Source organism: Thalassophryne amazonica, chromosome 5 (genome assembly GCF_902500255.1).
Source record: "Thalassophryne amazonica chromosome 5, fThaAma1.1, whole genome shotgun sequence".
NCBI lineage: Eukaryota > Metazoa > Chordata > Actinopteri > Batrachoidiformes > Batrachoididae > Thalassophryne > Thalassophryne amazonica.
In genome coordinates, this window is record NC_047107.1 from 64,563,451 (window position 1) to 64,588,545 (window position 25,095).

Here is a 25,095-nt window from a genome sequence, read left to right on the forward strand (position 1 = left end):
AAAATCTTCCGTCTGGCCACTCTACCATACAGCTAGGAAGGTTCTCCTCTCTCCACAGAGCAATGCTGGAGCTCTGACAGAGTGGCCATCGGGTTCTTGGTCACCTCCCTGACAAAGGCCCTTCTCTCCCGTTCTCTCAGTTTAGACGGGCTGCCAGCTCTAGAAGAGTCCTGGTGGATCCAAACTTCTTCCATTTTTGGATGAAGCCACTGGGGCCACTGTGCTCATTGGGACTTCAAAGCAGCAGAAATGTTTCTGTACCCTTCTCCAGATTTGTGCCTTGACACAATCCTGTCTTGGAGGTCTACAAACAATTCCTTTGACTTCATGCTTGGTTTGTGCTCTGACATTTACTGTGTCAACTGTGGGACCTGGGACCTTATATGTAGACAGTGTGTGCCTTCCAAATCATGTCCAGTCAACTGAATGCACCCCAGGTGAACTCCAATTAAGCTGTAAAAACATCTCAAGGATGATCAGTGGAAACAGAATGCACCTGAGCTCAATTTTGAACGTCATGACAAAGGCTATAAATACATTCTTAGCTTTTTGTTTTTAATAAATTTGCAAAAAAAAAAATAAAATATATATATATATATATATAAAAAAAAACTTTTTTCACATTGCCATTATAGGGTATTGTGTGTAGAAAAAAATAATTTAATCCATTTTGGAATAAGGCTGTAACATAACAACATGTGGAAAATGTGAAGTGCTGTGAATACTTTCCAGATGCTCTGTTGCTTCCCAGAAAATCCTCAGTGAAATCCTTCCAAGCCTACTGAAAAACTATGATCCAGAGAAAAAAGAAGTTGAGTGTGTTGCCTGACAGGAGGTCCCCAGTGCAGCTGGTCTTTGTGACACTTTATGCTGTTGCAAAAATCCTCCACTCAGCATGTTCAACACTCACCAATGTCATAGTCCCACAAGCTTTTACACAATAACACTATATTGTTCTGTCCTACAGGGTGATATGAACAAATGTCTGTATGACAGGAACCTACACAATCCGTCTATTATCAAATCCATACACAGGTGGCCGGGAAGTGAAGCTTTGCGGAAATCACCATACAAAAGCTCTTTTTTATGTGGTCACTTGTTGCTGCTGTTGTGTTGAAACTTGCAGCTCTTTGTACTGCACAGAACCAACAGAGAAACAACTGAATATGCAGCATGATCACATTGTGACTGGTCAAATATGGAGTGACCATAGAAGAATGAGACAAGTGAGGGAAGCCACCAAGACACTCATGACAACTCTGAAAGAGTTACAGCCTGCTGTGGCTATGATTAGTGAAACTGCATCATGAAACTTTAGTCTGTTCTGGTCACAGCTTCATGTTGGAGTGGGACAGTCAAGGATATTCAGAAAAGAAAACAGATCAAATCTATGCTCAAGTCTCACATGTTCTGGCAAAGTACAGCTGAAATTTCACACCTTCTTTTTAAGAAAATCCTTCTCTCATTCTGTGGCCCACATGAGACAGAGCAACTTCAATAACAGCTCAAAAATGTGAAATTATTCATCTTGCAGTGTTTAGGAGCAAACAACTTAAAATTTAATTGGCATAATACACTACCTTACATGTAACACTGAGCTTTTTATATCAGAAATATGGCACATGAACAACTGCAGTAGCTATTCTGGTTCCTGGGCACACAGCTCTGGTAATTCTGGTGACAAACTGTATGACTCAACTATCTGTCATTTACAACATCTTGAATGTTAAGGGCCCCTTCACACATAGTGCAAAGTTGGTCAATTTGCGCATAAAGCACACATAAAGCAGGAATCGTGTGCAAAACGTGTAAAATCATACCTGCTTCCAACACCTCGTACACCCGTTGCTACAACTATTTGCACACACCGGTGGCTGAAAGACAGAGTGTGCGCTGTGTAAACCCATCGAACTCTCTCCCAGCAGATGTCAGCCAAATTTCGGCTGACACACACGAACATCTAACACCGCTCGTTTGGCACTTAGAAAATGTGTGGCCATTCGTACTATCAACAGACAATCATTGTCGAGCTGGATGTGAAATTTGTCTATGTGCCCCATGACTGTGAAGTTCCCGAGTGCACATGTGGTATGCCAGAGTGTCGGCTCCCCTCACAACACATGTGTGCGAGGCGCCTCTCATCTGATCACAGAGTGACACCTTGGTCTGTGCGCTGAACGGATGAGGGCGTGGCAGCTGTTGGCAACTCTAGTCCTGGACATCAGAGCTGCAGAACACGCACCGTGTTTTAACAAACATGCGCATGTGTGTGCTTGCTGTCCTCACATCAAAATAGATAAAAACATATATTGCTTTTGCGACGGGCACATTGACAGGCTGTTCTAGCTGGACTAGATTGTCAGTTTATGTGGACATGCAGCATGCGATCTGAACATCATGTCTGTCTGACAGGACAGTGTGTGGCACGCCGCAGGACGATATGACAGGCCAACAGTATGACAAATACGCCACTTTCAGTTACATATCAGCAGAAATACCCTGTATCAAACGCTGCTTGGTCAGTTATCACAGTGCTTTTTTCTTTTTTAGAAAATACATTTATCTGTTTGTTGATTTGAGCCTTTTCATGTTCCTGTTCTAAGACAGTGATTGTAGTGCAGTGGTAAAGTTTCTGTCTGGTAATCACAGCATGCAGGTTCAAATCTTGTGAGTGGTATTTTTCATTTTTTTCAACGAGGGTTATTTAACTGCGGGGTTCTGTATTGTGTCCCCTTTTATGTATTATTTATATCAACCCAGTGATATTCATTAATTATACAGCTGGATTTTATTTTATTTTCCTCCACATCAGCGCCGTGATGTGGTGCACCTCGTCCCATGGAACACAGTGCGAGCACAGTGTAAATTTGTGCTCGAAAGACACCGTCGCGTGTATGAACTGCTGCACAGTGTTCGTGCATGCCTGGCCGTCGGCACGATGTTTCATGGTTCGCTCACACGAGCTGTTTCGCCGTAAGTCGCCCTGAGTTGTACATGTTGGCACTATGTGTGAAGGGGCTCTAAAGATGTCAATATGGTCCAAAGTAGAAGGTTCACTGGTTCTTCACCCAACCCAGAATTTCAGAGCTGAATACTATACGTGGTAATTCAGCAGTTTTTAACAAGTTAATTATGGACCCACTCACTCTGCATTCACAACTTAAATTCCACAAAGTAAATTTTGTGGAGTATAATTTACTCTGCTGGGACTAGGCTGGGCCCCACTCCAAATAGAGATCTATAAATTCTATAGTATGGAATCAAATCAAACATTACTCTTATTAGAGCTTAATACACACACCTACGGACAATTTAAAGTTTCCAATCTGCCTAACCTGCATGTCTTTGGATGTGGGAGGAGCACCCGGAAGGAACCCACACAAACACGGGGAGAACACGCAAACTCCATGCAGAAAGGGCACAGGTGGGAATCAAACCCATGACTTTCTTGCTGTGAGGCAACAGTGATAACCTCTAAGCCACTGTGCTGCCCTGAGGTAGATTTACCAATCCAATAATCCTTTCTAGCAATAAGCAGTAATTCTAAAAAAAAATACACATATTCAGCATATTCAAGCACACACATAAAAACAGATGTGCCAAACACATGGAACCAAAGAGTTCTCGCACACTGTCAATGGAACATTAAGATTCCTTTTTTCTACCAGACACTTAAACACTTTGAGCTTTGCTATAATTCATCAATGTCTTGTTCAGCTCTTGACTGTGGTGTGTGTGTGTGTGTGTGTGTGTGTGTGTGTGTGTGTGTGTGTGTGTGTGTGTGTGTGTGTGTGTGTGTGTGTGTGTGTGTGTGTGTGTGTGTGTGTGTGTGTGTGTGTGTGTGTGTGTGTGTCCTCACCACATTTGGGGAGTGTAAGCCTGGATAGCAGTTTGCGTCTTCCTCCTTCTTCGATGCATCGGAGCTCCTGAGTGTCTGCTTCCTCCCCCAACCACAGCTTTATCCACATGTTGTCACAGGAGCAACGCAAAGGGTTCCCTGACAGGATCCTGTGTGCGTGCATGCACACACACATGCACACATGCACACACACACACACACACACACAAAGTACCATGCAGACTAAAGTCAGCCAATAGTCACTAAAACAGATGTTCATAGCGTTTTTGGATCACAAACACATTTTGAAATCTAATATTTTTCACCACAATTCCTGTTTAAAATGCTGTTATTTCCGTCATTTTTACCATGAGCTATATTTGACAAGACAGTTTCCTGCAGTGTCACAGTAAGAGACACAAAATAGTTGCAGACTTAACTTTACGTACACCTTGTCCAACTTCCAAACTCAAGTTTCCCCTCCCGTGCATATTCCATTTTATCAAGCACAATGTGTGTTCAGACAGTTACAGTGTCTCCTTCATTTCTATTAAAGGTTATTTAAAAAAATAGTTCCTGTATAGACAAATGCCTCTTTAAATGATATGCTTCTTATCCGTGAAGGCGTCTCACTCTGAAGAGTATAAGTGGGGCCACCGGATCAGTTTACTTGAGACTGAAGAAGCCATTTGAGTGAGTGATGATAAGACTAAAAAAGTCAGGTTGCTTCTAACAGAACATCTTGAAATAAGTATGTGACTGAAAAAAGACTAATGTTCGACCAACTTAAAAAGAGCTTCGATTATAAACACAAAAATGAAATGCTTGAGCCAAATGAACTTATCATGAAACATTTACTCCAGTTTGTTTATTTAAAATGGACAAAATGAATTTGGGTGTTACCCATTAAAATAATTTATCTAATTTTTCTCCTTTTTTTCAGCGCAGGCACAGTATGGTTGGTTTTAGGCTGTAACTATTTAGAAAGGATGACAAATTGTTGTAAATGTTTTGCTTGCTGAAAATACATTTGAGATTATGATGACATGTCAAGATGAACACAAAAATAATTTTCAGATTTGCTGTATCAAATAGCAATTTAGAGAAAAATGTTAAATATAACACAGTGCTAAAATATCCTCGGCCGTATGAGCATTGTGTTATTTATACTGAGCAGCGTAAGGCGGCAGAGCTGCCGAGCGAAGCAAGGATGACTACAGACGAGTGCGAATGAGTTCATAGTCCGTCCAACTCAGTTTTCATGACTGCAAACCGGAAGTACACCTTCATTACCGCAGACAGGAAGTTAAAACAGGAAGTTAGCTGGTTCCCACGTTAGCTGGTTACTGCTTTCACTGCATTTGTTTTGTGCTCATCACACCGGACACAGCAAAAGGCTGGCATAGGAATACACTGAGTGAGAAACATTACTGCCAGACTTCGATCAACAAAGTGATGCGTCGCCCTCTGCTCTGAGTTGAAAGGAAAAAAAACACCCATCAGAATTTTTCATTAAATAATCCAGTTACATCTGTGTACTGTAATTGCTGATACACTCAGAAATGTATGGTTTATTTTACAGTTTAAAGGCTTTATGTTTCCAAAACAGTTCATTTGCTCGGTGAGAGTGAGGAGGAGGAGGAGAGAGAGAAAGACAGAGAGAGAGAGAGAGAGAGAGAGAGCATGAGGAGGAGGGGGAGGGCTTCACTCATTTTCACAATGAAAACTTAATATTTTTCATTGGAACTGTTTAGAAACTACAAACTGTTTGCAAGCCTCAGTGTAACAGGAAAGTGTGGAAAATGTTATTCAGAAAGTTTTTCAACCAACCTGGACAATCAAATCTGTCCAGGTTTAGCTCTTGTTCAAACAAGACAATTAGTGGTTGTTACCTCTGCCAAGGAGGTTATGTTTTCGGTCGCGTTTGTTTGTTTGTTTGTCTGTCTGTCAGCAGGATAACTCTAAACGTTTTGAACGGATTTTGATGAAATTTTGTGGAGTGGTTGGAAATGACAAGAGGAATAAGTGATTAAATTTTAGTGGTGATCCGGATCACGATCCGGATCCCGATGCTAACGCGTTAGCATGTCTATAGCATTTTCAATGTTAAAAGTTAGCATTAAGCAGTTGCAGCTGTCATCACGATCGGGTGCATTTGTTTTCAAATTGTAATATTTCTTGAATTTATTTTTGTCTATATATTAATAATGTAATGATTATTATATACAATTTTAGAGAAAGAGACAAAAAGAAATTTTTTGTCTGTCTGTTTGTCAGCCTTAACCCTTTCCCATAAAGTTATTTTTTTTCTCATAAAATTACAACTTTATTCTCGTAATATTACAACTTTTTTCTCGCAATATTATGACTTTATTCTCGTAATATTATGACTTTATTACCTCCGCCAAGGAGGTTATGTTTTCAGTCGCATTTGTTTGTTTGTCTGTCTGTTTGTCAGCAGGATAACTCAAAACGTTTTGAACGGATTTTGATGAAATTTTGTGGAGTGGTTGGGAAGGACAAGAGGAACAAGTGATTAAATTTTAGTGGTGATCTGGATCATGATCCGGATCCAGGATTTTTTAAAGGATTCTTCACCATTGCGGGATAGGGGGAATTTTTGACATTCTAGTTTCTAACTCCACAAAAACAAGGCAGAAAGGCTTGAAAAAAATTAGGGTGTAACATAGTCAAATGTTCTATCAAACAACAAAGTTTGGTGATGATCGGATCCGGATTCCGGATCTGGTGATCCAGAATAAGCAAAAATATAGGGAAAATAGAAAATGTGTCAGTGTGAGGTGACAAATGAAGCTAGAGATGCACAACTAACACCAAATTGTAGCTGAATCTGTACTGATTCAGTAAGGTGTCATCAGATTTGATGTAGCTTCAAATGTTATGGAGCTAGATCCAGAAGAAAACCGCCATTACCGAAAAATCGTTTTTATACAATAACTTTTGAACTAATCAAGAAATAAAAGTGATTCCAAGTTCTAGTGGTATGTTTTCATGGTCAAGGATGTCAAATATACAGGAAAGAAAAGTCTATGTATCATACTTTTGGTTGTAACACTGAATTGTTGAATAGATTACTGTGCCAAGGAGGGAATCTCTTTAGGGTCAGTGAACCTATGGCCTTGGCGGAGGTTTGCACTCTCTGAGTGCTTCTAGTATTTTTTTTGTTTTTTATTACTGCAGTCCCACTCAAAAATTTTGAAAAAACAAAACTGTCATGACAGAAAAACTGCTTGCTTCACTGGATTAAAGGTTCAGTGTGTAATGTTTGAAGAAGAGAGCTAATGCTATGTCCATCAAATATTGTGTTTGTAACCTTTTGAACATTAATTATGACCTTTTCAATGTTATTTATTTTATTAACTGAGAGTTCGACAGAAACATGCAAAAAAACCTTTGATATTACAAATATTACAACATAAATAGATGGCTTAATAATTAGTAATAAAATATGTAATGTTTTTATAAAACATTTATAAATGATTTTTTAATTCTCTATAAACCATTTAAGAAAGGTTCTTGGTTCTTGGTCCAGTGAGACATCGGCATCAATTTGACCAGTTAACGCTCAGCCTCGGCTCGTGTGTCATAGATCACACTGACAAAGTGAGGAACCTTGGGGTAATTTTTCATTCTTCATTGTCTTTTGGCCTCCACATTAGAAATATTACTAGGACTGCTTTCTTCCACCTGTGAAATACAGCGAAGATTCGTCCCATCCTGTCTATGGCTGATGCTGAGACCCTGATCCATACATTTATCTCTTCTAGATTGAACTACTGCAATGTTCTATTTTCTGGTTTACCGCAGTCTAGCATTAGGGGTCTCCAATTGGTTCAAAATGCTGCAGCCAGACTTTTGACACGAAGCAGAAAGTTCAACCACATTACACCCATTTTGGCATCCCTTCACTGGCTTCCTATCCCAGTGAGATCAGATTTTAAGGTTCTGTTACTAACCTATAAAATTATTCATGGACTGGCACATCCCTACCTAGATGACCTACACTCAACAAAAATATAAACGCAACAATTTTGGTTTTGCTCCCATTTTGTATGAGATGAACTCAAAGATCTAAAACTTTTTCCACATACACAATATCACCATTTCCCTCAAATATTGTTCACAAACCAGTCTAAATCTGTGATAGTGAGCACTTCTCCTTTGCTGAGATAATCCATCCCACCTCACAGGTGTGCCATATCAAGATGCTGATTAGACACCATGATTAGTGCACAGGTGTACCTTAGACTGCCCACAATAAAAGGCCACACTGAAAGGTGCAGTTTTGTTTTATTGGGGGGGATATCAGTCAGTATCTGGTGTGACCACCATTTGCCTCATGCAGTGCAACACATCTCCTTCGCATAGAGTTGATCAGGTTGTCATTTGTGGCCTGTGGAATGTTGGTCCACTCCTCTTCAAAGGCTGTGCGAAGTTGCTGGATATTGACAGGAACTGGTACACGCTGTCATATACGCCGGTCCAGAGCATCCCAAACATGCTCAATGGGTGACATGTCCAGTGAGTATGCCGGCCATGCAAGAACTGGGACATTTTCAGCTTCCAAGAATTGTGTACAGATCCTTGCAACATGGGGCCGTGCATTATCCTGGTGCAACATGAGGTGATGTTCTTGGATGTATGGTACAACAATGGGCCTCAGGATCTCGTCACGGTATCTCTGTGCATTCAAAATGCCATCAATAAAATGCACCTGTGTTCTTCGTCCATAACAGACGCCTGCCCATACCATAACCCCACCGCCACCATGGGCCACTCGATCCACAACATTGACATCAGAAAACCGCTCACCCACACGACGCCACACACGCTGTCTGCCATCTGCCCTGGACAGTGTGAACCGGGATTCATCCGTGAAGAGAACACCTCTCCAACGTGCCAAATGCCAGCGAATGTGAGCATTTGCCCACTCAAGTCGGTTACGACGACGAACTGGAGTCAGGTCGAGACCCCGATGAGGACGACGAGCATGCAGATGAGCTTCCCTGAGACGGTTTCTGACAGTTTGTGCAGAAATTCTTTGGTTATGCAAACCGATTGTTTCAGCAGCTGTCCGAGTGGCTGGTCTCAGACGATCTTGGAGGTGAACATGCTGGATGTGGAGGTCCTGGGCTGGTGTGGTTACACGTGGTCTGCGGTTGTGAGGCTGGTTGGATGTACTGCCAAATTCTCTGAAACGCCTTTGGAGACGGCTTATGGTAGAGACATGAACATTCAATACACGAGCAACAGCTCTGGTTGACATTCCTGCTGTCAGCATGCCAATTGCACGCTCCCTCAAATCTTGTGACATCTGTGGCATTGTGCTGTGTGATAAAACTGCACCTTTCAGAGTAGCCTTTTATTGTGGGCAGTCTAAGGCACACCTGTGCACTAATCATGGTGTCTAATCAGCATCTTGATATGGCACACCTGTGAGGTGGGATGGATTATCTCAGCAAAGGAGAAGTGCTCAATATCACAGATTTAGACTGGTTTGTGAACAATATTTGAGGGAAATGGTGATATTGTGTATGTGGAAAAAGTTTTAGATCTTTGAGTTCATCTCATACAAAATGGGAGCAAAACCAAAAGTGTTGCGTTTATATTTTTGTTGAGTGTAATTAAACCTTACGTACCGGCCCGGGCTTTACGTTCTCAGGGTGTAGGACTACTTTGTGTCCCTAAGGTGAATAAGAAGTCTGCAGGTCACAGAGCTTTCTCTTATCATGCCCCTGTTCTGTGGAATGATCTCCCTGCGTCAGATTCTGTGGAGACTTTCAAGTCCAGACTTAAGACGCACTTATTTTCCCTTTCATATGGCTAGCATACTGGTACAGTTTTATTTTACGCTTTTTACTCTTTTAATTCATTTTATTAGTAATTGGAGCGTGCCGCGGCCTCAACTTTACCTAAATTCTGGGTTTTTAGGGAAGTTTAGGGCTAGTGGCCGGCGATCACCTTAGTATTTCTCTGTTTTTCTTGTTGTTTAATGCTGACAAATTATACAGTATTTTTTGTCTTTCTGATGCCTGATTCTGTTTTTTCTCTCTGTTTAAGGTGCAGCTCCATCCAGAGATGGGAGTTGTGTTCGTGTTGGCGATCCTCCTGTCCTGTGCGCCAATAGCATTTCTTGTATATTCGTCCATGAATTGTTCTGTGAATTGTTCTGTAATTTATGTTTGTAGCATGGCCCAAGCAGAGGGTCACCCCTTTGAGTCTGGTCTGCTTGAGGTTTCTTCCTCAGAGGGAGTTTTTCCTTACCACTGTTGCTCTGGGGGTTGGTAAGGTTAGACCTTACCTATGTGAAGTGCTTTGAGGCAACTCTGTTGTGATTTGGCACTATATAAATGAAAATAAATTGAAATTGAAAGGTTGATCATCAATAGTTCATCATTTACAAACCAGACACTATTCATTAGTGATAAAATACTTTACAAATCATATTTTATTGTGTTTACATTTTTTCTTCACAAATCATAAAGCCTTTACTAAGCATTAATAAACCATTAGTTGATGCTCAAAGTATCAGTTATAACAATTTGTAAAGATTACATTAACTACTTTTCTTTATTCCTCAATACTTTATGTATCATTTGTTAATAATGTACAAAGCTCAAGTCTCTTTTCCCATCACTATAAGTATGCATTTTTAAAGACTTTATCTATGTACGAATTCTTCTTTCAATGTACGAATAATCAATCAATCAATCAATTTTTTTATATAGCGCCAAATCACAACAAACAGTTGCCCCAAGGCGCTTTATATTGTAAGGCAAGGCCATACAATAATTATGTAAAACCCCAACGGTCAAAACGACCCCCTGTGAGCAAGCACTTGGCTACAGTGGGAAGGAAAAACTCCCTTTTAACAGGAAGAAACCTCCAGCAGAACCAGGCTCAGGGAGGGGCAGTCTTCTGCTGGGACTGGTTGGGGCTGAGGGAGAGAACCAGGAAAAAGACATGCTGTGGAGGGGAGCAGAGATCAATCACTAATGATTAAATGCAGAGTGGTGCATACAGAGCAAAAAGAGAAAGAAACAGTGCATCATGGGAACCCCCCAGCAGTCTACGTCTATAGCAGCATAACTAAGGGATGGTTCAGGGTCACCTGATCCAGCCCTAACTATAAGCTTTAGCAAAAAGGAAAGTTTTAAGCCTAATCTTAAAAGTAGAGAGGGTGTCTGTCTCCCTGATCTGAATTGGGAGCTGGTTCCACAGGAGAGGAGCCTGAAAGCTGAAGGCTCTGCCTCCCATTCTACTCTTACAAACCCTAGGAATAAGCCTTAACAAAGCATTAGTTAAGCATTTGTAATATCCTTGTGGTGATTAAATTTGTTTCATAACTCCTTTGTATAGGCTTAATATATAGTTCAATCACAATCTCAAACACTTGACCAGTTCATTTTTATATGTCCATTTATAAATGCTTATCAACGCATTAGTAAACTTAAAAATGCTATTATAAAGCCTTTGCAAGCTATTAGTAAAGTATTTGGTGTGAGCTTAACTAAAGTGATGGTTAAATTTGCATTTTTAACTCATTTGTAGATGCTAATTATGTATTATACTCAGAGTCACCAAGTTGACCAATTCATTTTTATATGTCCATTTATAAATGCTTATCAACGCATTAGTAAACTTAAAAATACTATTGTAAAGCACAAGCTGTTGGTAATTTTGTGTGAGCTCAACTAAAGTGATGGATAAATTTGCATTATAACTCATTTGTAGATGCTATTTATAGTTGTATGTATTACGCAGAGTCATCAACAGTTGACCAGTTCACTTTTATATATCTATTCATAAATACTTAGCAACGCATATTTTGTTTTGAGGAATTGGTACGGCGGTATTAGACGAGGAGTGCGGGTTCATTCGTCACGAAATGTTAAAGTGATGTTCGGTTAGGAGGTGGTGTCGATTTGCGAGTAATTGTGCCACCATTAGTTGCTAACCGATAGCTAAACATGGGTTCAGAACAGGTCGCCATTAGCCGCTAAGCGATAGCGGCTAATCAGCTAACTGGTCTTAAAAAAACTAACAAGGTTTTACATCCGACGATATAAATTCACATAGATCAAGCAGATAGCCTCTCGGACGGAAAGAAAGTGTTTGCTTGATGATTTTCAACCTTAGAATACGTTAAGCAGTTGGATTTGGTACAACAACAGATAGCCAATGCAACTTTAGCCTAGCTTTTGCTAACACTTACGCACATAGCCAATTAACCACTGTTTTCGGTGAGGTGTCCGCTGGACGTGTGTGAGAATGCCAGTGATTAAGCAACATTAGTCCATACGGTCCGAAAAATGGTTAAAACCAGTTTTTCATTTTAATCTTTCTCCTCGGACGCTCATCGTCAGTGAGAACAAAAACAGGAAGTGTCACAGGACATCTTCCTCGCCATTTTAATTTGTTGAACAGTTGTGTGAGCTGCTGCCATCTGTCAGCAATACAGTATCATTTACACTTGGTGTTGCAGCCATTTGTCAGCGAGGTAAGTAAAATCACATATTATTTGGTTTGAAAAAACAATAGGTTTATATTCCTAGAAACGATTGGGTGCTTAAAATTAAGAAATTTAATTAATAAAACACAAAAATAAATAAAAGAGTGGGTGCTAAAAATCAAAATTAAGAAAATGAATTAAATAAAAAATAAAGACTAATAAATAATAATAACAAATAAATAAATACAAATAAAATACTAATATAAAAAGGGAAAAAGCTCAATATGAGGACCTCCTTAACCAGAGGTACAGTATATGAGAGAGCTAAAAAGGAAAAGAGGAAAGAATTAGAGAGCAGGTAGCAGCTAGCAGCTAAAAGAACAGAAGAGAAATGTGATTAAACCATCTATTTACATTCTTACCAATGAGTAGCTAATTTTAAAAAAAAATGTTTAATAATTTGTGATGAAAAAATGTAAAGACAATAAAAATATGATTTGTAAAGTATTTTTATCACTAATGAATAGTGTCTGATTTTACGTTTGTAAATGATGAACTATTAATGACCAACTTTTGTTGAATGGTTTATGGAGAATTAAAAAATCACTCATAAATGTTTTATAAAGATATTCCATATTTTGTTATTAATAATTATTAAGCCATCTATGTATGTTCTTACCACTGAGTAGCTAATAAAAAGAATGCTTTGTAAATGTTTTAAAAGTAAAAAAGAATGTTTTGTAAATGTTTTTCAAGTAGTTATTTAAGCATTTACTTGCTCTTTATAAACACTTTACTAATGCTTTATAGTGTGCAGTTAATACAAAGTGTTACCGCAAAATGTCTTGTAAATGACTCCAGGTGTTTTATCGGGTTACAAAGACTGCATTTTCAGTTTTAGAAGTGTTTCTTTCTCGCTAGCTTTTCCATAATATATGACAAAGAGGATATATTTACACACAAACAAACAGTTTTGCAGCTAGCTACCAGCCTGTGATGTCACCATGCTAACATCCATGAAACATCTTGTAAACAAGTTCAGAGGTGGTATTAGGTTCCAAAAACAGCGATTTCAGTTTTAGAAGTGTTTATTTCTCACTAGTTTTTACATAATATATATAAAAAAACATGAAAATTCAGTAAGGTATATCTTATATATTCCAATTCTAAGGTGGAACTATGCTATACAAGTGTGTGTTTGTATACGTGTATACAAACACACAAAATGAAGCTATTTTGGAGAGCCCACTGACATCACAGTGCAGCTCTACTCTGATTGGCTGTCACACCCACCACTCAAAAACAAAACTGAACAGACTGAAACAGAATGTGACTTTTTAACCTCTTAAAATACCTCTTAAAATAGGTCAAGGTTAGCCATCTTTGAACTTGACCAAGGTCTGTTTGAAGACTCTGGCAGTAATAGGACTCGACTTACGAGTAGGCTGAAAAGTTCTAAGGCTCACTATGATGCAGTTAATGCATTACTCCTTCATGGGGAGCCTTAGAACTTTTCAGCCTACCCTCGTATGCTGTACATAGACAGACAGACAGATGGACGGGCGCCAAGCCTTCGCAATCCCCGATGGCCATATTTGATGGCCTTGGGTAAAAATTAGTTATTGAATGAAATCATATTATGTTTAACTGCATAATGATGCTGATACATTCTGTTCAATCAACTAAATCTTGTGGTTAAATACACTCACTATGCTTGCCCCAGCAACATGTGCGTCAACACACATTCAGACAGCATCCGTAAATGTGAGCCTGTCATCTAGCCTGACTAGGCATTATCGGCAAGGCAACATTTGAATGTCACCAGCACTACTGAATCCAGGCCCAGGCATGCTTGTACTGACAAAAACAGCTTTGTTGGCAATCTGAAAGGAGACAATGTGATGGAAATCAACTAAATAGATTCTATCAACAACTGTGCTTGTTAGGAATATTTAGCAGCTAAAATTTTCTTTACGGTGGCTTAGTGGTTAGTACTGTTGCCTCACAGCAAGAAGGTCATGGGTTCAATTCCCGTGGCCTTTCTGTGTGGAGTTTGCATGTTCTCCCCATGTTTGCGTGGGTTTCCTCCAGGTGCTCCGGTTTCCTCCCACATCCAAAGACATGCGGGTTAGGTGGATTGGGATCTTTAAATTGTCCGTAGGGGTGTGTGTGTGTGTGTGTGTGTGTGTGTGTGTGTGTGTGTGTGTGTGTGTGTGTGTGTGTGTGTGTGTGTGTGTGTGTGTGTGTGTGTGTGTGTGTGTGTGTGTGTGTGTGTGTGTGTGTTTGTTTGTCTGTTTGTGACCTTGTGACAGACTGGCGTCCTGTCCTGGGTGTACCCCGCCTCACGCTCTATGGCTGCTGGGATAGGCTCCAGCCCCCCGCGACCCTTAAATGGACTAAGCGGTGGAAGATGAATGAATGAATGAATGAATTTTCTTTAAATACTCCCAAAGATGTCCAGGATGCAAAATCGCCATTGTCCAGAGTTGTAGTTAAGTCTGGGAGCTAGTTGTACATAACAAAGGATGTTTCATCAAAATATTCTGTCAGCAGCAAAAGAGCCGAATAATTCCAGCCAACCTAACCTAATCCTTAATCTAAACCTTATCTAACCCTAAAACTTGTGTAACCCTAATATTACCTAATCCTAAACTAACCGTAACTATTCCTAACTGTGATGTCATACAGACAAAAGGAGCAGTTTCCACATGAAAATGAACACAGCATGGCTAAAAATTTAAGTTTTAAAGAGTGTTGAAACTGAGTTGGTGGCTTCAGAGTCTAGCGTGTTGATTATTATACCATGAAACTACAATGCAAGAAGAATATATTGTCTTAAATAAATCGACATTCAAGTTACATTAATAACTATCCCTTATATTCATAACATTGTTCTTACAGGTGTCATGGTGATTTACACTCAAACTCCACCTGTTTCCTAAATGTACTGTTTTTATTATTTTTATTTTTTTGGGTGCAGGCTTCAAAAGAACTTTGATATCATAACAGATGCTGACTATCATGACATCAATTTCTTTCTTCAAACTCAGAAGGGAATCGGAACCAGAGGGATAGCATCGCCCCATACCACACACATATCAAGACTGTGTGAACATGGAGGAGAAAGGTAGACAGGGAAATGTGCTTTTCACTTCTGCAAAATTGCAAATGAAAGTTCTGTGAATGCAGCTTTAGCAATGCCTAACAATAACTGTCTTTCAAGAAAAAGAAGCAGCTACTCTTCACAGAAAATGAAATCCCTGCAGTTCTTTCTACATACGAGGTCTATTAGAAAAGAAACCGACTGTTTTATTTTTTTTAAAAACTATATGGATTTGAATCACATGTGATTACATCAGCCAAGCTTGAACCCTCGTGCGCATGCATGAGTTTTTTCACGCCTGTCAGTGACGTCATTCGCCTGTGAGCACACCTTGTGGAAGGAGTGGTCCAGCCCCCTCGTCGGAATTCCTTTGTCTGAGAAGTTGCTGAGAGACTGGCGCTGTGCTTGATCAAACTTTTTTCAAAAACTGTGAGGCACATCCGAGTGGACACCATTTGAGAAATTTAGCTGGTTTTCGGTAAAAATTTTAAAGGCTGATGAGAGTTTTTGGATTGTTTCTATCACTGTAAGGACTTCCCATGGAGCGGGACGTCGCGCAGCGCTCCGAGGCGACGTCGTCATCCTGTTTCAAGCTGAAAACCTCCAAATTTAAGCCTCTGTTGACCCAGGATGTCGTGAGAGAACAGAGAACTTTCAGAAGAGGTCAGAATCAGCAGTTTATCCGGACATTCCACTGTTAAAGGAGATTTTTTAATGAAAGACGTGCGGACAGATTGGCGCGTTGGCTCGCAGCCGGCACAGCGCGCCCGCCACAGGAAAAACACCTCCATGTTGATAACCATTTGTAAAATCCAGGCGGCTTTTGGTGGCTTTCAGTTGAGTGAGTATCTGAGAAATTGTTTAACAGCAGGGCATGTTCCAACTTGTCCTTAAGGCTTCCAATGCAATGGCATCCACTCGGATGTGCCTCACAGTTTCTGAAAAAATTTGGATCAAGCACAGCGCCAGTCTCTCAGCAACTTCTCAGACAAAGGAATTCCGACGAGGGGGCTGGACCACTCCTTCCACAAGGTGTGCTCACAGGCGAATGACGTCACCGACAGGCGTGAAAAAACTCTTGCATGCCCACGAGGGTTCAAGCTTGGCTGATGTAATCACACGTGATTCAAATCCATATGGTTTTTAAAAAAAATAATAAGTCGGACACTTTTCTAATAGACCTCATATAGACGTCATCAGACACCAAAAAGACAGAAAGTGACTGACAGATGGACATACAGAGATGACTATCATGAACTCACAAATAAGAGATGTTCAGGTGTTTGAATATCTTCCAGGACAGTGAGGACAGGTTGTTATCTTTCAGGTTTCTGGAAAGAAATTTAAACATGAGGTGTGATTAATATTTTGGGGTTACACTGTAATTGCACACATTTATTTCTGAGGCAGCATCATCTGAATAATCTGAGGTCCAGCTGGTTTAGAACGGACTCTTAAGAAATATCCCACTTCAACTGTGATCTGGCAATACACACACACAAACACACACACACACACACACACACACACACACACACACACACACACACACACACACACACACACACACACACACACACACACACACACACACACACACATTATTATTATTATTATTATTATTATTATTATACACTATATTATGTTATAGCTGTTTTGTAATATAACATGTCATACATCTGTGAGTGATGTTACTTCTGTTTGGTCGCGTGCTTCACTTTGACCATATTTTGTGTTACAGCCTTATTCCAAAATGGAGTGGATTCATTTTTCCCCTGAAAATTCTACTAACACAACATAATGACAACATGAAAAAAGGTTGTTTTTTTCAAATTTATTAAAAATAAAAATCTAAGAATTCAAATGTACATAAGTGATCACACCCTTTGCTCAATACTTTGTTGATGCACCTTTGGCAGAAATTACAGCCCATTCCTCTTTGCAGCGCCTCTCAAGCTCCATCAGGTTGGATGGGGAGCGTCAGTGCACAGCCATTTTCAGATTTCTCCAGAGATGTTCAATCAGATTCAGGTCTGGGCTCTGGCTGGGCCACTGAAGGACATTCACAGAGTTGTCCTGAAGCCACTCCTTTGATATCTTAGCTGTGTGCTGAGGGTCATTGTCCTGCTGAAAGATGAACCGTTGCCCCAGTCTCAGGTCAACAGCGCTCTGGAGCAGGTTTTCATCCAGAATGTCTCTGTACATTGCTGCATTCATCTTTCCCTCAATCCTGACTAGTCCCCCAGTTCCTGCCACTGAAAAACATCCCCACAGCATGATGCTGCTACCACCATGCTTCACTGTAGGGATGGTGCCTGGTTTTCTCCAAACATGATGCCTGGCAAAGAGTTCAATCTTTGTCTCATCAGAGCAGAGAATTTTGTTTCTCATGGTCTGAGAGTCCTTCAGGTGCCTTTTGGCAAACTCCAGGTGGGCTGCCATGTGCCTTTTACTAAGGAGTGGCTTCTGTCTGGCCACTGTACCATACAGGCCTGATTGGTGGATTGCTGCAGAGATGGTTGTACTTCTGGAAAGTTCTCTTCTCCCCACAGAGGAATGCTGGAGCTCTGACAGAGTGACCATCAGGTTATTGGTCACCTCCCTGACTAAGGCCCTTCTCCCCAATCGCTCAGTTTAGACGGGCGACCAGCTCTAGGAAGAGTTATGCTGGATCCAAACTTCTTTCATTTATGGAGGATGGAGACCACTGTGCTCATTGGGGCCTTCAAAGCAGCAGAAATGTCTCTGTACCCTTCCCCAGATTTGTGCATCGAGACAGTCCTGTGTTGGAGGTCTACAGACAATTCCTTTGACTTCATGCTTGGTTTGTGCTCTGACATGCACTGTGTCAACTGTGGGACCTTATAGGTAGACAGGTGTGTGTCTTTCCAAATCATTTCCATTCAACTGAATTTACCCCAGGTGAACTCCAATGAAGCTGTAGAAACATTTCAAAGATAATCAGTGGAAACAGGAGGGACCTGAGCTCAATTTTGATTTTTGTGGCAAAGGCTGTGAATACTTATGTATATGTGATTTTTTTTTTGTTTGTTTGTTTTTGTTTTTGTTTTTTGTTTTTTGTTTTAGTTTTAATAAATTTGCATAGATTTAAAAAAAAAACTTCATTTAAAAAAAACTTCATTATGGGGTATTGTGTGTACAATTTTGAGGGGAAAAAATGAATTTTATCCATTTTGAAATAGTGTCATAACAAAATGTGGGAAAAAGTGAAGCACTGCGAATACTTTTCAGATGCACTGTAAATACTAAATATGCCGAGTCAAATTGTGCTACATGCCCTCTTTTATGGGAATGTATACACAGCCTGAAGCAGAATCCGGGTTTAACAAATCAAGCTGATAACTTCCATTGTGGTAACAATTACGTCTGATTGTGACTTTAAGGTTTAGGGCCAGTGCACATATAAAAACTGTCTGGGTAAGTTGATCTCTCTTCACAGTACATCCCTCTGGCTTTTTGTTTTTTGTTTGTTTAATTGAAGGTTTGTTTATGAAGTGCCGCCTGAATTTTGTTCAATAGCGGGAACCTGAACTGGGTTGCATTTTTTTCAAGAACAAAAATAAATAAATTCACTCAGTCTTCACATGATTTTGATCTTTAAATGACTCCAGGTTAGTTGTCTTATTAAAGTACTAGAATACTTTGTAGTTTTACTAAGGAAGCTTCACCTTGATGCACAAATGTTTATTCAATGATGTCACATAAATATCAGAGTATCTGCTCCCTCACAGCCACAAGCAGAATAAAAACATGCCCAACGTGGAGCCTGTGCAAAGTCTTAGTGAGGAAACACTGAGTACCAAGTTTTGTTTTGTTGCACAAAGCCTTTGCCAGAATGTGGCATACACAAGGTTTCAGAGTCTCCGCTCCCTGATGGCCACAATTAGAGCAGAAATAAGGCCAACACCGAGCTTGTCTGTAGTAATGAAGACTTTTTGAGTACTAACCTTTGCTTTGACACATGAAATCTTTCTCAACTCATCATAAACACAATGAGACTCGGCCACCTTGCAAAATGTGAAACACCCCAACACATAAAATTTTGGAAGAAATATCTCACAAAATCCAAAAGGGTTGATTTCAAGGGTCACCCTAATAGCCAGAAAATGTAAAATTGCTGGGCAGCAACATAAGTATTTACTATTATGTCTATGCATACGTTTTGCATTGCATCACGTACAACTGCAAAACTTGATAAACATAAAATGTTGAAGCCAGCTCAGAAATACACATTACATTACATATCATTAATTTACTATGATTAAAGCTGTACTGACCAACCCTCCTCTTTGACTGCACAGTGAGAGCTTGCATTTCCAAAGAAGCTCTGGTATGTTATAGTCTAACTGTATCTGACAAGAAGTGTTGATTGATATGATACTTTTGCCTGACACCTGACTTCCCAAGCCTTCTACTCCCACCTGAGCAAAGGAAAAAGGAAACCTCAAGAACTACTCCATTGTTTGGAAGACCTGGGATGAACAAGCACGGGAATGAGCCAGCTGACAAGCAATGATCCACATTGGAGTGGACGTCTTGAAGAAATGTGAACCAACAACACAGAGGACAAGAGGAGAAAGAGGAAGTAGTGACAGCAAGAGCCTGACCAGCAGAAGCGTCCCACAGCAACTATGTGCAGTGTCTGTAAGAACCAGTGCACATCAAGACTGGGATTATTCAGTCATCTCCATGTCCATTATCCTATCTGGGAATCAATCAAGAGACAGTCTTCCTCGCCACAGGCATATAGCCACGAGTAGTAGTATTAATTTATTTAAACAAGTAGGCCTATCTTGCAGTGTAGTACATAGGAAAAATGCTAGACATACACTGGAAGCAAATATTTCATGGCAAATCCTGGTAACACCACTGGCCACCATTGAGAATGTTCAGTGGGTCATCTATGATGTCTGTGCATATACAGGCCCGGATTCAGACCGGTTTGGACCGATGCAGTTGCATCAGTCAGATTTTTTTATGCATCATTCGTCATCAGTAAAAAAAATAATCTCGAATAATCCCGAATAGTGCCGAACATGTTCCCGCGGTGAACACAGCTTTTGATTTGATCCCACAATGCACCACGCAGGTGTACACAAAATTCAAACCGGATCAAACAAACATAGCATCAGTCCAGTTGAGTCGATGATCATGGCATCCAGGAAAAAAGTTGTGCAAGGAAAATTGGGCGCTTATTTCAGCAAGAAACGGTGAGTGGTTTATAAATAGTTTTCAGACAATAGTGTGTTTGAAAGGCATTCTATGATGACTGAAATTACATTTTCGGTGGTTTTCCGACCATACATGTCAACCTATACGGATTGTCTGTAAATTATACGGATTTTTCCGAGTTTCAGAATCATACAGACGTAGAAATAAAGTCGGATATGGGTTTGGTCTGCAGCAGGTCTGTAATCGACTGCACTTTGAAGCATGAACCATTGAAGCAATGCTTTGATCCACTAAGCTCGCTGATTCTTTGATTTGCTGGTCTTCAGAAACGGCAAGTCCGCTTCTTAACCCCTCTCAAAGCCATTAAAATACAGTGAGTCAGTTTTGTGTGGATTAAAGTCACTAACTGGGACTCTTGTCTTGTTGCAGTCAAGAAACGAGAATCGTCCTCCATTCCGTTGTCACACCTCCAAACCCTGTGTTGCTCTCTGCCGAGACAGAGTCCGGTCAGTACATGTCTATTAATAACTTCAAAATGAATTGCCGCTTTAAATAAAATGACACCTCTTACAAATGTTGTAATACAGACAAGAACCTACAATCAACTAAAATGTTTTTTTTCCTCCCAAATGAGACGTGCTGTATAAAAACTACAGATTTTGTTTATTCCTATTTATGTCCAGAGATCAAGGATCCACCATGTCAATTTTTTTTATAATGTTGTTTTTTTAGGACATTATATTTATACAAATAAGAAGTGTTCACTATGGTCCATGAAGTACAATAAATATATTAAAAGAAGTGTGACAGTGTATGTTGCACATGAATAAAAGAATGAAGATTATAGAATAACAAGACGCGTACGATTTTTATTTCATCATTGCGCAAAAATGCAATCAGATTTTCACTCTGGATCCAGCCCTGCATATACTACATGATATACAGTACACAAGCTTAGAAACATACAGTACTACTATGCCTATAGGCCTACTCTCTTTATCCCCCACATGTAGGCTTATTGCCTCATCCCTGACTGAACATCTATTCTACTTATCCAGGGATCAATTTTCAACTTTTACCACCTTCTAGTTCATAATATGAAAGGTATAGTGAAATACTTGTCCCATTACATAAAAGTAAAGCACATAGCAATAATAAAATAATCTTGAAAGGCAATAAAAATAAAAAGACTAATTGTATACCTTTGGCAGATATGTTTTTAAGCTCTTTGAGGTTTAATGAGTTTACATTTTGTGGTCGTACATGATGTAGTGCAAAACATAAATACAGAAATAATCATAAATACATAAATATGTTTATACAGCAATCCAATGGTTTTACATTTGATATTTTGCGACTGTTTCTGCAACCTTGAAAATCACCCCTTTTTGCAGGTTATTTTTTTACATTTTGTGCTTGGGGTTTTATGTGTTTCTGTGGGAATTTCACATTCTGGGGCTGTTTACATTTGTACATAACACACCCAACATCAAACTAGTTTGAGATCATAGTGGTGTGACGCTATGTACCAACTTCCATGTTGATACACAAAATCTTTATCAAGATATCGCGTATCATCACATCAATCTCTCTCACACACACACACACACACACACACACACACACACACACACACACACACACACACACACACACACACACACACACAAGGGCAAGGGACCATTCTTAGACCTGCTTTGTCTGCGGTGATACAGGTAGAAATAGGACAATTACCAAAGGAGCAGTTTTCTTTTTCTCTTTTTAACTGAGTCAAAGACATTGTTGTATAAAGTAACAAAGTTGTAACGGTGTTACTGTGACATCAATGAAAAGCAAAGTACAAAGAACATTAAATGAGTGTGTACTCACAGGTACTGCAATTTGATGTTGTTTTGAAAGGCCAGCATTGATAAATATGTTAGCCGACTGTTGGTCACCGTTCTGCCACAGAGCAAACAAAAAACCATCATCATCAACAACAACAGTAAAACTGTCGATAACAGTAAAGAAATAACACTTTAGCAGTGCTACGTCGGAATAATTCCATGCAATTGTAATTGTAAGAGAAACTAACAGGGACAACAAAATGTCCTCGTGGAAAGAAATGTTTCACTTTATTTTTGCTGAAGCTGAAGCTAAATTATGCCACGAAATACAGTGTCAGTCTGAAGTTACTACACAATTTGACTGTTGTCCTGAAAAGGTGTGTTCATGTGCAATAACTGGGTTTTCGGGGTCCATCTCTGACAAAATGTAGTTCATTTTCCAGCTGAAGACTATTAGGAGAGGTGATGGTCTAGTGGTTAAGCTTTGGGCTTGAGACCAGAGGATCCTTGGTTCAAATCCCAGCCTGACCGGAAAGTCACTAAGGGCCCTTGGGCAAGGTTCTTAATCCCCTAGCTGCTCCCGGCATGTAGTAAGCGCCTTGTTTGGCAGCACCCTGACATTGGGGGGGGGGAATGTGAGGCATTATTGTAAAGCGCTTTGAGCGTCTGATGCAGATGGAAAAGCGCTATATAAATGCAGTCCATTACCATTTATGACACAACTGTATGAACATTATCTACAAACTGAGGGTGGTTTAATACATTTTGCTATAACTGGCATCAAAGTGAAATAGTGTTATTTCAAATCACATAGTACTAAAATTAACACAGTTTCTGAGTTCATGTAATTTTCACCATTTCAGAACTGAATTTACATTTTCAATAGTCTTATAAAAATTAAATGTTTAACAGTGTCATTTCTGACACCCAGAGTTTTACTTTGTGACAAAGTGCATTTTCAACACTATAGATTGGAGTTTAACACTGTTTGGATTTAAGTGGTCTCAAAGTATTCCAGAAAGGGCCAAGAGGGTGCAGGTTTTCTTTGCAGGCACCGACTCCAGCAGATGGTTTCACTGAAGAACTCATCCCGTCTGCTCTATCTTAATCAATGAAATCACCTGGTGGAGTCGGTGCCTGCAAAGAAAACCTGAACCCTCTTGGCCCTTTCTGGAATGTGTTTGGACACCACCGTAAGGGATTGCTGCACACAAAGGAGTCAGGTTGAGTTTGAACAACCTTCTGGTAAAAAAAAAAAAAAAAAAAAACACTATGGGGGGAGGTGATGGTCTAGTCTAGTGGTTAAAGATTTGGGCTTGAGACCAGAGGATCCTCAGTTCAAATCCCAGTCTGACCGGAAAATCATTAAGGGCCCTTGGGCAAGGTCTTTAATCCCCAAGTTGCTCCCGGTGTGCAGTGAGTGCCTTGTATGGCAGCACCCTGACATTGGGGTGAATGTAAGTCATTATTTGTAAAGCGCTTTGAGCATCTGATGCAGATGGAAAAGTGCTATATAAATCCAGTCCATTTACCATTTACCCTTCACTATCATAGCACTTGTCAAAAGAGACTCAAGACCAATATGATCAACTCTGTGTGACAACTACAATTTGCAAGGTTTAACACACAGAGTGTTAAAACAACACTTTAATGGTTAAAAAGCTACTCAGCGCTGTGTTTATCTTAAGTTTTCTGTTTTGTTTTTTTTGTTTTGTTTTGTTTTTTGTTTTGTTAAATTTTTTGTTGTTTTTTGTTTGTTTTTTTTTGTTTTTGTTTTTTATGGTTTTCATTATTTCATTAATTTCATTATTCATTATTATCATTCAGGGGTAATTAGATGTGCAGGTTTGTGTTGTTGTTGTTAATAATGATATTGCAATTTAATAAAAATTAAAGTATAAAAAGAGCTACTCATCAACATCAGAAACAGGAAAAGATTTTCAGCTAAAAGTAATCATTGTAAAAATGTAAAAATGTAAAACCTATAAAATTATCATGGCCAAAATATTTTATTCATAATAATAATAATAATAATAATAATGATAATCATAATAATAATTTGTATTATTATTATTGTTATTATTATTCAGTGAAACCTGGAACTTACCATTGAATGGTACCTTCCAGGTTTCACCTCATGAAATATTCGTACCATTGAACTCATAAACATTCTTTTTTTTTTTTTTTTTTTTTGTATAATATTGGCCTTGGAAGAGTTCTGTGCACACTGAGTGCTTTTCTAGAGTTTAGTATGAAATCACTCACAGGTTCCTGAGGTTCTTGTAGTAGTGCAGATCTTTGTCATTGATGGAGGAGAAGCTGCTCTGGTTGGCGATATAACTGCCAAGAGACACAGTAAAGCTGTCAGATGACTTGTATGCTAACGAGGGAACAAACATTTAAACTGGAAAAACTTGTGAAATTAAAGCTAAAAATCAGAAATATACTGAAGAAAATCACACTAGCAGGAGACAAGAGTGCACACACGGGCTTATGAAGAGAAGCCTTCCGACCAGGGGAAGTAAAGAAGCACATCTAAGCAATTAAAATGTTGAGAAAGGCACTTGACCCGTTAACAGTTAACGGCAACAGGAGATGGCTGTGGTTACACACCACACACCTCCTTGTACTGCTGGTACATGACGGTGTAGGCACAAAGACA

At 39.6% G+C, this 25,095-nt stretch overlaps 1 protein-coding gene across 2 annotated transcripts in view; it reads right to left on the bottom strand.

Annotated features, from left to right (window-relative positions):
* Positions 1-25,095, bottom strand: part of ntrk2a (neurotrophic tyrosine kinase, receptor, type 2a) — a 274,950-nt gene that overhangs the window by 244,785 nt on the left and 5,070 nt on the right. For both annotated transcript variants that reach the window (XM_034170439.1, XM_034170438.1), the window contains exons 2-5: positions 24,699-24,773; positions 22,477-22,548; positions 16,677-16,745; positions 3,860-4,008 (exon numbers count right to left, since the gene is read on the bottom strand). In XM_034170439.1, the coding sequence (XP_034026330.1) occupies positions 3,860-4,008; positions 16,677-16,745; positions 22,477-22,548; positions 24,699-24,773 (365 nt within the window). The remainder of the gene's footprint in view (positions 1-3,859; positions 4,009-16,676; positions 16,746-22,476; positions 22,549-24,698; positions 24,774-25,095) is intronic.